This window comes from Harpia harpyja, chromosome Z (genome assembly GCF_026419915.1).
Source record: "Harpia harpyja isolate bHarHar1 chromosome Z, bHarHar1 primary haplotype, whole genome shotgun sequence".
In the NCBI taxonomy this organism is placed as follows: Eukaryota; Metazoa; Chordata; class Aves; order Accipitriformes; family Accipitridae; genus Harpia; species Harpia harpyja.
The window spans coordinates 115425423-115439132 of NC_068969.1; the positions used below are offsets into that span (position 1 = coordinate 115425423).

The 13710-nt window shown below is 48.5% G+C and overlaps 1 protein-coding gene across 2 annotated transcripts; it reads right to left on the reverse strand.

Annotated features, from left to right (window-relative positions):
• Nucleotides 1–130: 130 nt before the first annotated feature.
• On the reverse strand, nt 131–12484 carry CCDC68 (coiled-coil domain containing 68). 2 transcript variants are annotated; one of them, XM_052778997.1, is made up of 10 exons: nt 12389–12484; nt 8181–8323; nt 5622–5762; nt 4952–5077; nt 4543–4671; nt 3368–3450; nt 2679–2784; nt 1742–1825; nt 1402–1478; nt 131–870 (listed from the first exon to the last, which is right to left on the reverse strand). In XM_052778997.1, the coding sequence occupies exons 1-10, from the start codon at nt 12405–12407 to the stop codon at nt 804–806; spliced, it is 975 nt and encodes a 324-aa protein (XP_052634957.1). In that variant the 5' UTR covers nt 12408–12484; the 3' UTR covers nt 131–803. The 2 variants fall into 2 exon arrangements, with proteins under 2 accessions (XP_052634957.1, XP_052634956.1); XM_052778996.1 differs by having other exon boundaries at nt 5622–5765.
• Nucleotides 12485–13710: the final 1226 nt, after the last annotated feature.

The window sequence follows — 13710 nt, forward strand, 5'->3', positions numbered from 1 at the left end:
ATGTGAGTGTGCAAAGCCACTGTTGCTCCCCTGAGGACACTGTTTAGCTCCCAAGGTGTGCCACATCTCTTGGACAGGGGATTGCTGGCCACTGCAGCACCTCTCCCACTTTAGGGAGGAGAACCACCAGCTTTCCCCTCCAAAAGGGATTTCAGCTGGAGGAAGGACTCAAGGAGGAACTTCACACTCCCGCTGACTTGGGCAGAAAACTTACCATTTGCCATGGAAAGTTTTCAGGAAAGCAAAAGCCATTTTAACCCAGAAAGGGATCCGCTCATTCCTTCCCCGAGGACACCATGACATTATGCTGCTGCTATGCCTAAAACACGCTGTGCCCCCCAGGGTCCAACGCTGGAGGAGAGCTGAGTCCCCCTGAAAGGGCAGGGCTGCTGTTCCACCTCCAACCTGTGCTCCAGCCATCCTACAACAGCAGTTAGGAAAGCGGCGACTGTAACAACATACCAGGTAGCCAAAGGTTTATTTTATAATCTTACCTAAACTGAGGGCAGTCGCAGAGCTAGTCTGGCAGTGCAACACACCCCCCCAGGCATGGCCGGGCTGTCTTTGCTGTCTGGACTGCGCAGGCATTCATGAGCTCACCACCCCTCATCAGCTCTCGCCTTGTTTCCAGGTTTATTCTTCCAAATGCAGCTCTTCAGTACTGCTTCTGCACCACCTTTTGTAGAGAGGCAGCACATGCCGAAGGTGTTTTGCAGTAACAAAGAGGCTGTAGGAGTTACAGGTCGCAACACGCAGGAAGAGTCCTTCTGGCAAGGGTAGGAGACAAACATCCAGTCGTTCCTTTAGCTTTCTTGCTTCCTTAGCCTGGTGAGCATCAGGTAAGGGGATGCTCCAAAATCTCGTGGGGTGCTGCAGAATGAAGCACAAGAAGGTAGAGATCACTCAGACACCCTCACCTGCCCAAGCCAGGCTTAAACCCACCACAACCATGTATGAAATAAGTCAGAGGTTTATAACTATGGCCCTGGATATGGAGGAGCTGACTTCAAACGCCTGTCCTGCTGAGAGAGAAACCTGCGTCCAGATCTACTACAGCAAAGGACTGTATCCCCCAGGAAAGGCTCCCATTTAATCTTGAACAGATGTACGAGCTTCTGCAGATGCACTTGGTTGATGTCCTGAGCATGCCCCATTTGAGCTGTGGGGGAGTCAGGACTCGGGGTACCACAGTCACACCATCAGCTACTAAGTTTGTAGCAGAGCTTGCATTTTTCCTCTCTTTATAGAGAGGATAATCTCTGCAGGATGAAGTTTGGTTGCTCCCAGCAAGGCCTGAGTCAGCTCACTCAAAAACCCTGTGGGGACACCAGAGGTAGCCTGCAAGAGCCTCGAGCTCAGCCATTCTCATGCCCCACGGTACCTCCCAAGGTACCTACTTACTCTGTCCAGACAGCTTTTGAAACTTTAGCCTTGGGCTGGCCAGACCAAAACTCCACTCTGTCTTTCAGTTCTTTATTCTGCAAGGAAAAAATAAAATAAATCCCTCTCAGCGTAATGTAGCAGACGAGACAAGCCTGGATGCCAGCTAGGACCTGCTGCTCTTCCAAAAAGGTGTTTGGGGGGGATTTTTTGTTTTTTAGCCAAGTGAAAGATGCAGTGCAAAGAAATACCACCCTGACAGTGTCATACTGATGCAAGCCCAGCAGTGTGAAGGGCCCCCTGACAGCAGCAAGCTACTTTTGCTCTCTCCCTCCAATATATTTTTACTTTGTGACCTTACCTGTGCTTCCAGTGCAGACAGCTTCTCTGTCAGGTCTTCTATTTTTTTATCTTGGCTTCTGAGTTCATTTTTCAGTTCCTCTGCCTGAGAGTTAGGAAATAAAGTTTTTAAGAGATTTGAAACCTTAATACATTGAAAATATCTCTCTGTCAAACAAAACCACAGTTAAATGTCTCACTGTACCAGGGGAATTGCAGGCTGTTCAAGTCCCTAGTCTTTTACCATAGAAAAACTCAAACTAGTTGATTGAGCAATATATAAAACAATTTCTCAACACACAGTGTCACATTTTCCTTGGGATAACAAGTATACTTCTCGTTGGCATATGTACAGAAACTTGATTACAAAAGCTAATTAGCACAGGGCCTCACCTTAGCTGGATGGGAAAAAGCAAGCCCGTGTTCTGCGAGGCAAGGGGAGTACAGCCAGAGTTCACACATACAACAGCAGTCAGTAAGTAAAAGCTCATGTTGTAGCATGACTTTGGGAAGCAGGCTGATGGCTTTGAATTTTGTTGCACCCTTTCTAGGATGCCAGCCTGTTCGCTTTGCTCATGGGAGCAGCTTCACCAACTTCACATGAAACAAGCTGCAGGGCAGGTGCCTCCAGCCAAGGATCCCCGGGTCAGACAGGTCCCCGTCGGGAGCACGGCAGGGAGCCAGGTCCCCCCTGGGAACACTCTAGGAGAACTCAGGGGTCTGCCTGAAATTGCTGACTCCACCACAATAATCCCATTTTTAGGGATGCCATTTCCATCTTAATGTTGAAATGCGTGTGGATGCCTGAACGCGGGGTGCACAAAACAGGGCACAGCGTGACGAGCAAGCTGCTCGTCCCCAGCACATACACTTAAGGCAGGAGCCCCCATCCCAGTGTCTCCCATTTCTTTTCCCGACCACTGAAGACCTGCCCGGTAGGACGCCCGCACCAGCCTGACCTCCTGTATCACGCTGCGCAGGCCGTGGTGCTGCGCCTGGATCACCCACTGCAGGCGGCAGATCTGCTCCCGCAGGGTGGAAATCTGCCGCTGGAGATCCAGGCACCTGCGGGCGAGAGCAGAGCACCCCAGCTTCAGTCCCCAGGGATCGCTGACCCAGCCAGCCGCTTTCCCACCTCAGGGTCGGCTCAAGAGCTTGTTAGCAAGGATGCTCCTGAGGATGCCTGGCTGTAATTTATACAGAACTATACATGTAAAGGCTTCTTTACCGAGTAGAACAAATAAAACCATAGTTTGAGACATATTTGGCCTGGCAGGACCACCCTGACTAGCTGTTGATAAGTAAATTCATAAATAATGAAGGCTATCGCCTCACCTACCGCATGCACAATGTCACCAAAGCAACATCGACTCCAAGCAAGAATCAGGAAAGGGAAACAATTAATGCATGCAAAGTGGAAGGAAAAGTACTAGGAATTCCAGTAGAATCAATATCCAAGAGCTGTAGGACATCAACATCTGTTTTGGTTTCTTCCAGCAATCACAGTAAATTGGGTTTTGAACCAGTTGCTTTCATCATGAATAATTTTACTACCAGAAGGAACCTGAGCAAGTGATTGTCTGGCACTCTACATGAAATAATCCCCCAGAAAGAAAGAAAAACACTATCATCACATGCATTTAATCACCGTTTGGCATCTTCATTCCTTGACATCATCTGTTGAAGCATCTTTTCAAGTGACATTTTCTTCTCTATCAGAGTTTTCTTTTCCTAAGGAAACAATTCAAGTTATATAAAGCCTATATTACATATCCTGCCACTTGATTAGCAAGAGAAGTTTGGCTGTACATTCAACAATTCTACTCGGTGTCTGAAAACAGGCAGAATTCACTAATAACCACCTACATCAGCCTCCTTCAACATCAGCTGGAGACACAAACCAGTCGGACCTCTCTGAATCGAATCCGTAGGGGATGACTGTACCGATTTACCATGAGAAAAGTCCAAACTCTCTTAAAATAGCAGTCCTCTACTTGATTAGCAAAATCCTTAGGTCTTGTGAGAGTCCATGCTGAGCAGCCAGGGGATACTGCGTTACTGCTACATCCACCTCTCAAAACCTTGTCCACACAGGGAAAAATCTAAACAAAACTGATAACAAAACTCCTAGTATCAGAAAGATCACCTGCATGCGATGGGGACAGACATACATCCATTGACCCCATCGTTACAGTAATCCCAGGACAGGAAAAAATTAGTTTTAGAATGGCACTTCTATAGGAGTAATTCCCACCACTACTGCATGTGTACATCAGAAAAACGATGCACAGTGCCATCACTTCTTCCAACGCCATTAACACCACCAAAGAAAATTCACAATACAGGAGAAGAAATTTTCTGCAAGTTTCTGTGCCAGCAGCCATCGGATGGCTACAGCACTCATTTGCCTGCCCAGGATTTTGGTCGCTTACAGTGGTGTGTTCTGAGGGTTATAAGGAGCAGGTTTTAGTGCTAGGATGGCTACATTTTCATTTCAAATGCTAGAAGTACACCGATGGGGCAAGGTGAAAGAGTAACTATTCAGGAGTAGAAATCATTAATAACTACAAATTAAGACTTCTCTCTGATGCTCTACAGTTTTTAAGCAAGTGCTAAATAACTAAAAGAGGGAGCTCAAATTGTACTTTTTATTTATAGTTACAGCTAAAGGTCCTCAATTCAGAGTAATATGGCAGAAATCCTCTTAGTCCCAATTCCAACAGCTAATATGCTATTAACTCCTCTTTCCAAGCACTGGCACTGCCAGGGCAGGACTGCCGGTGCCAGGACAGACAGACAGACACAAGAAGCCAGCAGACGTACCTCCTCCATCCTTTGCACTCGCTTCTCCATCTCTGCGATGCGGGTACATTTTTCCCTGATGCCTTCGGCAAGGCGGCTGGTGGTTTTGGAGCTTTGCTGAAGCTTTTCTTCTTTTTGGAGATGGTAGGTCTGGGACCAAGAAGGGCATTAATGTAGGCATGAGTGCAGCGGATGGACAGGGATGGGGCTCGAGGAATTTTGAGCTATCTCTACCGACCCAATTCCAAGAATCAAGAATAAAACCAAAATATTTTTTCTTTTTAATTTTCCTATTTAACTTCCCCACTGCGCTAGCAGAAGAGACTCAGTAGCTCCTGGGTCAACGTTTGCAGCACAGAGAGCCAGAGCCCACGTAAATATTTTGACAGTGAACAGGATGGTCATGCCCACACAGGGGGGAGATTTGTACCTGTATTTGCTGCTTCTCATTCTCATGGCTTTTTTTCAGTTCTTCTGACCAAGTCTGGTAATTCTCATACAGTTTCTGGGAGGCAGATCTGAGAGCCTGTACACCTGCTTCTCTCGTGGCTTCCAGCTAGAGAGAGTAATTGTGCGATACATATATACTGTGATGTTATAATCACATGCTGAGAAATAAGCCCTCTATACAAGATCAAATTTCAGTATTTACCCTTGTCAAAAAAAAAAAAAGGAAAGGAATCCTAAACACCTGTGGGCAGTATCTGACAGGCTGTTTAGTTGCCAAATAAATGCAGATTTATTCAGTATTGAGCCATCCCCCCATGACAAACAAAGGATGACGGCTTAAAAGGAGAGATGCTTCCAACCGCTTGTAAATACATCTGCTGTCAACTACCAACAGAACTGACTGTGCTGTCTCACTAGTCACAAACGGGAAGCGTCCCCAGAAGCAGATTTTGATATGAATTTCATTGCCTGCTGGAATGAAAGTTTGCAGCAGCCAGGAAAGCGAAGCAGAGTCTGCCCCTTCCTCGAAGGGAAGGCTCCGGCGCAGGATCGCTGGGCAGGCACTGTGCTGCAGCAGCCGGGACCCAACTCTAACTGGACTGCAAGGCGCACGTATTCACCTGAAACCTTAAAAAACCACCCAAACACACCTTGATCTTCAGCATTTGGTTTTCTCTGCTCACCAGCAGCAGCTGCTCTTCTGTTTCCTTCATCGTCCTTGCAACAGGACTGCAGCTCCAGCTCCAGCCGCTGCTCTTTGACTCCGGTTTATTGCCCGACACTTGAGGAAGCTGCTAAAGGAAACGCACATGGAAATTATTTTTAAAATAATAGAAAGAGAGCTTGAGCAATGAATCTGATTCTAAAAGACCTGGCTACTTATAAGCACCCCTCTCCGGCTGACGCAGGGAGCGCGGGGCGGACGACGGGCAGCTCTCCGGAGAGTCTGGTCCGAGCAGCTCCTGGGGCAGCAGCCAGCACAGCTCCTCCACCTCCATGAATTCACCGAAGTTAAAATGTTCTGCTTGTTCAGCTCTCCAGGGCTTTACATTGGAAAGCATTTGCATGTTGATTCTGATAAATAGCGCTCTTCCACTCTCTACAGTGTTATTGCACAGGTATAAGATTAATTAGCTTTTACGATATTGCAGCATATGTTGCATTGTAGGCGAGGCTGCATAAATGCACATGAGTAAACGTTGTCCAACACTTCCCATTAAAAGAACCACTTCTTACTCCAGCATATTTTAACTGTTCAGACACAACATTTCCAAATCTGTTTGCTTCCTAGGGGCTGCCTCTTTGCTCCAAACCACTTGCTTAAAGCGGTTTTAACTTGCTTAAACCACTTTTCCCCCCCCACAGGTGTTCATGAATGTGTGCTCACTGCTTGCCTCCTGTCAGTTCTGAGAGCTGGTACGGGCAAGGAACACTACCTGCAATCGGTCAGATTTATGCCAGAACGCACTGGCATTTATACAGCCTTTCTTACGTTACGCCAAGTTCATTTGTTAAAAATAAACTACTACAAACAAAGGGCAGTCTGTACTTTTTAAAGGGTTCAAACCATAAATCACTTTCTTTTCACTACAGAGGCTTTTCTTCAAGCTCATTTCTCACCTGAACAGAGAAAGGAGTAAGCATTTTTTAAAAAGAACTTTCTGTGATCGGTTATTTCTTAATTAGCTGTGTTTCAGCCCACTGATCCTCCTCTCACTCACTCCACAGCGCTCTCCTGGGCTCAGCTGGGATGCAGAAAAACTGCCTTTGCATATTATCATCACTGTGCTCTGCTGCTTAGAGCAAAGAAATAAGATATCAGATCTACCAGGCTGTGTCTCATTGCTCACAAGATCTCTCATGGGGCAGGGGGGGGAAGCATGTCCTACCCATTCAGTGTGGTGTCAGCATCAAGCAGGGCACTGCTTCATATGCCCTTTATGAGGTGGGAATATATTTGTTTTCTCACTAATTGCTTCATATAAATGATTTGATATTATGAGATGCTTAAGAATCCATCACAAAATTTTCAAAGTTACAGCATTTATTCTGCAACTTCATAAAGGTAATTACAAAGGGAATGAAGAAATCCTATTTCTTTTAACTTAAATCAAAAGTTTGAGGTCTTCTCTTGTGTCATTACACATAAGAGTTCATTAAATGCATTCATTAAACTCCATTCTTCCTGCATTTCCTCTGGCATTCAGGAAAGGAACAACTCAAGACTATTCCACACACCTCAAAAGTACTGTTCTGAGCGCTGCGCTCTCGGTTTTGCTGCCTGACACCTCCAGGAGCTCCCTGTCCCACAGGTCATCCTCCACCTCCCGAGATACTGGTCCTCCACGTACCCCAGACCAATACTTCTGCTTCGGATAAGGCTGCCCACTGTCTGCTCCAGAGCTTCCTCGTCTCTTCCAGGGACCAAGCCCAGCTGTACAACTCAGCTCAGCACTGATGCTGTATAGCAAACGGCTTCCAATAAAAACCTACAGGTATACTAGTACGTACCACCAGCACGATGTTCAAACTGTCTAGCGGGCTGAACGGCAGCCTTAGATACGTGTACTTTTTTTTATGCATCATCTCTCACATCACTCTTACTGGTTTTAAGGTATAATGCATCCATCCTACACTTTCTAACTGCTTAGTCACTGTCTTTGTATGCAAAGTAAGCCAGGAGGCTCCAGCCACATGTTCGTTCATGCTCTTTTCCATTTTCCCACCTCAGTCTTGCTACCGGACACCCTTTCCCTTGAGCTGCAAAGCTGAGCCCTCTCGCTGGGGACACGCTCGTCTCCACCGCAGCCCCCAGCCGTTCCCCAGTGCTGCTCTGCCGACCGCGGCCGGGCTCCTGCATCCTTCTCCTCGCGTCTCCCAGCAAACAGCCCCAGCTCTGCCGCTGCAGAGCGGTGACTTTGGGTGGGGACACGCACTGAGGTGTCTCTTGCAACAGTCCTAAACAAGAGGTGGAAAAACCTCACCAGTTTTAAAGTGGTTTAACCCGACCTAAGACAGTGTACGCTATAATTAAGTCACTACCGCGGAGTAAACAGTGTTTCTAGAATCCATGTGTACACCAAAAGGTTTTCCAAGTGCGTGTCGCTATGCAGGTCAGAATTTTCCTCTTTCAGGAGCTATTAGTTTTTCTCACCGTGTCTCCTGCTGAAGCAAAGAAAGGAACAGAACAACAACAACTTCAGAAATACCTTTTTCACGTATTCAGCTTCCTCGGTGATTTGGGAACACGAGGATCCGTAAAGGACATACTTTCCCTCCGAGCCACGGTCTTCTTGTGTTATTTGCTCAGTGAGTAGCAGGGTAGTCATCACTATACGTGCGTTTCTCTCTTCTGTACAAGCGAGAGAAAAAGAGGGACTTGTTTCATTACGCAAGGATGGAGAATAATTCCATTATTCCATCCCATTTAATTCCATTTCAGCTTAGGGACATGCTGGAGCCAAGCAGGCATTGCAAGCTTAAAGCACCAAACATTAAGAAGTACTTTATAAAAAGAAAATGTAGACATCTGATTTTTTTTTTTTAAATAAATGGGAAAAGAAGTAAATTCACACATTATTTTCCCTGAAGATTGCAATGACTTTTTACTAGCAGCCTACACCCCAATCCTATATTATTTCAGAAAACATACGGCCAGAGATCCCAGGCAGATAATCCACGAATAACTCGCACATGCATGCAATTTAACTAAGAACAAAACAAAACTTTTGCCATCCATCTGCAAAGTTTATAAACCAAACCTGATTATCCTGCGCACAGTAACACATTGCTGCCAGGGAATTCAGTCCACACTTGGTTCTGTGTTCCCAACAACTACACCGGCGCGGAACTGGTTTTAATTGGGTTCAGGAGGATTACCCCCATCCTGCTTAGACATTACAAGCAACACAAAGCTTCAATGATACCGGAATTCTCAGGGGAAAAAAAAAAAACTACCTGGGAGAATAGTTAGGAGACAAGAGATAAGGCTTTTTCTCGCAGGGAGAATAAAATCCCGAGCACCTTCGGTTGGGTTTGTGCTGTACAATGGTGACATCCAGTGTCAGCTGCACTGCTCTGAAGTGAGCGTCTGGATCTCAAGACACCGGTTTCCAGCCCTGTCCCAGGTAGTTAGTGAGCTCCCAGGTGCACATCAGACAAGCTGATTTTTAACGAGCACATTTGAAGGGTCTGGAACCAATTAAGGTTAGCACAGAGAAATAATAAAGCCACTTAGAGAGCATGGAGGGTGCGGATGGGCTCACAGTGGAAAAGACAAAGTGGTTGCACTTAACGAAGCTTACAGATAGCTTACAATAATATTTCATTTGAAAATGCATTTATTTTAAAAACACTTCAGTTCAAGGTCTCGGGGCTCCTGCAGTTTAGCTCAGTAACAGCAGTCCTGCCCACACAGCACCGATGCTGCAGGCCAAACCCTCGCATTCCCTGAGTCACCCCAACACACACTATTGCAGGAAGATCACTCAGGCTAGCACATTTCTTCACTAGCTCATTTTCTAATAAAACATAATTAGGCAACTTGAAACATTTATTGCTGTGATGGAGGAGGAATGCCATTCCCACAGAGAGCCCCATGGAGCTGGTTTGCATAACTGCCCAGGTGGATCCACAGCAGCTCACCCACACCAGAGACATCTCCATACACCATTGTCTCATGTCCCAGGCAGACAACAACAGACAGCTAAATTAGAAATTAACTATAAATAAATGTAAAGAAATTTAACGCGTGAGCTTTAAGCGCCTCAGGGCTACTACTTAGGACTCCAATTCTTAGGTGATTTACAAATTCAAAGAGCAATAAAATAAAAACTCTTATTGCTTTCCTTTCTACTCTTCTCCACCTTCTAAGAATCAGGAGCATCAGCAGCTGCCACATTCCTGGCCATCACTGAGCTGGTCTGTTCTGGACTTGGGATAGAGGAGGAAAATCAGGTTGCACAAGGGCGAGCTACCTTTCCTATCATAGCTTCTAATCAAATAGCAAAGAGGAGCTGGATATCCAGGCACAACCCTCGAGGGCTTGAACCTCAAGCAAAAAAAAAAAAAATCACTCACTCCAGATGCTGTGCCCTGATTTCACGGTGCCACAGTTTATCCAGGCTGGAAGATAAAGCACAAATCCCAGACGCCTACAGCTGCGGCATGGAAGAGGTTTTTCACGGGTACAGAGGATGGTTCCCACCAATGCTACAAGGGGTTAAACAAAGTTTGTTCTCTCTTGCTGGCTGCTGTTTCCCCTCCTGCCTGCAATCTAGCAGCTACTGAGTCACCCAACACAAAGGCAACCCAGGATCAATTCTCCTTTCAGCCTGCCCTAATTCAGGCTGAAACCTCCACTCGCTCCCAGGTGTAAGCCCTGGAATGGAAACGTTTTTCCTGATCTGAAGCAGCTGAGCCCGGAGAAGCGGTACCCGGCACAGCTCCCTAACTTGACCCCAGGGCCCTGGGCTGGGAGGCAGAATTCCTTGCGAGGGTCCCCCTTCCCCAGCTGGGCAGCCACCAGCAGCCCACAGGGCTGCACAGCTGGACCTCGGTACTCCTCCGGCCACCTCTGTCCTGACACGGGGGGTGGCAGCAGGACCATCACACCAAAAACTGCCCAAACCAGCCCAGAGCTCAGCACCCCCCTACCCCAGGGGACGGTGCTCGGCGGGCGACCCTAAAACAGCCCATGGAGAGAACAGCGATGGGGGAAGTACCGCTGGCGGCACGCAAACGCTCTCTCCACTTTGGAAGCAAGTGTAAAAAGAAGTGCCAAGTTCATCTATTATTCACAGGCTTTCCTTGCTAGAAGGCACAATTTAAGAGGCTTAGCGTTTGCAGAAAAATCCCGCTGCCACCCTTTATAAACACTCACCTTTCGGTGACCCATCAAGCACGTGAGATTTGCTTTGCTAGGCCTGAGATTGTCAACACAGGTGTGACAAAGGCAGTAATATTCAAGCTATATTTTTATGACTATAAAAGCACGTCTCCGTGCTTTTGCTTATGATGGGTTGCTTGCTCTAAAGCTCACGCAAGAGAGAATCCAGGACACACCAAGCAGGAAAGCACCACCCTTGCTTATATAAGGAAGATCCCAAATTATTCAGAATGACATTATTTTGCGTAACATTTAATATAAAATACTGTTTATATTATTACACTCTCGGCCAGAAAGAGGTGCAGCTCCTTGGCCGCCTTAGCGATAGGTTTTGCCCAGGCCAAAAAGAGAGACAGACCAAAAGTGCTGCAGAGAACACGGATCCCCTGGGTGCGTGGGTGCAGGTGCCGCCGGCGTCTGAGCCTGCTGAACAGCGAGGCAGGGGACGGCCAGGCTTGTCCCAGCCAGGGCAGGCTGGCAGCTAAAGGGGACACCTGAGAATTCAAAGGGACCAAAGGCAGCTCGCCTGCAACCAGGACAGCTGGGTATTTACCATAAACCTCTTCTCAGGCTGGGTAATGGGACTAGCTATGGAATGAAGGTGGGGCTGGACCCCAGTCATTCAAATTGAAATTAATCCATTTAATTGCAATTATTGGGAATAGTCAGATAAAGTAATTCCGTGTCAGTCTCCAGCTGAGCACTGTAACTCAAACGCAAGGTTTCTGCATTTTTTTTTTTTCCTGTGCCTGCTCCAGGAACAGCCAGGTAAATAAATACCACGCTTGTTCCACAGCTGAACAGGAGTTTATACAATATTCATTCACCTTTTAATGCCTGGTGCCTGGGCACATCCACAGGAAAGCAGTTATTTGTTACTGTTGTTCTCACAAGTGTTTGAGAAACAGTTTTTATGAATACATAAACGTACAAGTAAACACAACCGTCTCTCCTCAGGCAGATGTACCTTTTTTATATTCTCCCACTGCACAAAAGCACTTCTGCAGACAACCGGGGGACAGGGAGAGGATCAGATAACCGGTGACTAACAGCACAACACACAATTAAGCGCAAGAAATCAGTGGGGACACTTTGCAAACAACCCACAGACTTTTGGCCACGAGACATTCGCTCATCCAGAAGGCATTAGCTACGCACAAGCCGTGAAGAATAATTCACTTTTGGCTTTAAGCAGACTCATTAACAAAGGCAAGGATACAGGAAAGAAAAAAAAAACAAAACCAAACGGGTAGCAAGGTTATGCTTTATTAAAAGCATCTGGCGGTAGGCGTGAAAGGTACCTCCAGGGGGCTAGGCTTTGCCAGGGTTTGGCTCCTCGGGGTGTGCTAATTTGGGGCTAATGCTGAAAAAGCACTTGCGGTCACCGGGAGCAAAGGAGTGTGAGACCCGGCAGCTCGCTCCCCGAAGTTGGGGACGGGACCCGGCCCCTAACAGCCCCCAGCGGGGCCGGGGAAGGGAAGGGGCTCTCGGGATGCCGCCGCCGCCCCCCCAGCCGGAGCCAGGACTCACCTTTGGAGGCAGAGGACATGCTACCTGCCGCCGGCACCGCTGCCAAGCAGCCCCCTCTTCCTCTTCCTCTTCTTCTTCTTCCTCTTCCTCCTCCTCTTATTCTTCTTCTTCTTCTTCTGCCGCCGCCCCCCCCCCGCCCCGCACGGAGACCCGCGGCGGCCCCGCTCCGGTGCCGGGGCTCAGCGGCCCCGCCCCACCACGCCCCGCTCGCCCCGCCCTCACCTGCGGGCTGGCCCCGCCCCCTCGGGGGCTCCCAGCCCCGAGGGCAAAGGCTGCGATAACGGCTGCGGGGCACGAGCTGCACCGGGGTGGGGGGGTCCTCCATCTCCACCTCCACCTCCATCTCCATCTCCACCTCCATCTCCATCCCCACCTCCACCTCCACCTCCACCTCCATCTCCACCTCCACCTCCACCTCCACCTCCACCTCCATCTCCATCTCCACCTCCACCTCCACCTCCACCTCCACCTCCATCTCCATCTCCACCTCCACCTCCACCTCCACCTCCATCTCCATCTCCACCTCCACCTCCACCTCCACCTCCACCTCCATCTCCATCTCCACCTCCACCTCCATCTCCACCTCCACCTCCACCTCCACCTCCATCTCCATCCCCACCTCCACCTCCACCTCCACCTCCATCTCCACCTCCACCTCCATCTCCACCTCCACCTCCACCTCCATCTCCATCTCCACCTCCACCTCCACCTCCACCTCCACCTCCATCTCCATCCCCACCTCCACCTCCATCTCCACCTCCATCTCCACCTCCACCTCCACCTCCATCCCCACCTCCACCTCCACCTCCACCTCCATCTCCATCTCCATCCCCACCTCCACCTCCACCTCCATCTCCACCTCCATCTCCATCCCCACCTCCATCTCCCTGCCATTCCCTTTCCTCCGCACGTGGGGTGCACCCAGTGCACGCCGTTGGGCCCCCGGTGGGTTGGCTGGGGTCCCTGCAGCAGGGAGCCAGCCGCCAGCTTGGTGCTTGGGACACCCCCCCGAGCCAAGGGGGACATCGAATCGGAGAGTCGTTTAGGTTGGAAAAGACCTTTCAGGTCATCAAGTCCAACCGTCAATGTCACGCTGCCCAGTCCACCGCTAAAGTGTGTCCCAAAGCACGAGCATGTCACTGGAACGGGCTTTTTTTCCCTCTTGGATATGTCATCAGCCTTCTCTTCTTCTGCATGAGCAAAAATGGACTGGGAAAAAGGCGATATCTAGAGATGTCCCATCCAGCTGGGATGATTAATGCTACCTCTTAGTACTAACGAGGGCAAGGAAAACTGGAAGGAAGAAAGTGAGAAAATATGGT

Excerpts from the sequence above, each read along its gene's own strand:
- CCDC68 (XM_052778996.1), bottom strand. Across the intron at positions 1,479-1,741 it reads TGTCTGCACTGGAAGCACAG|AATAAAGAACTGAAAGACAG; the intron begins GTAAGGTCACAA and ends TTTTCCTTGCAG. Across the intron at positions 871-1,401 it reads TCAAAAGCTGTCTGGACAGA|CACCCCACGAGATTTTGGAG; the intron begins GTAAGTAGGTAC and ends TTCATTCTGCAG.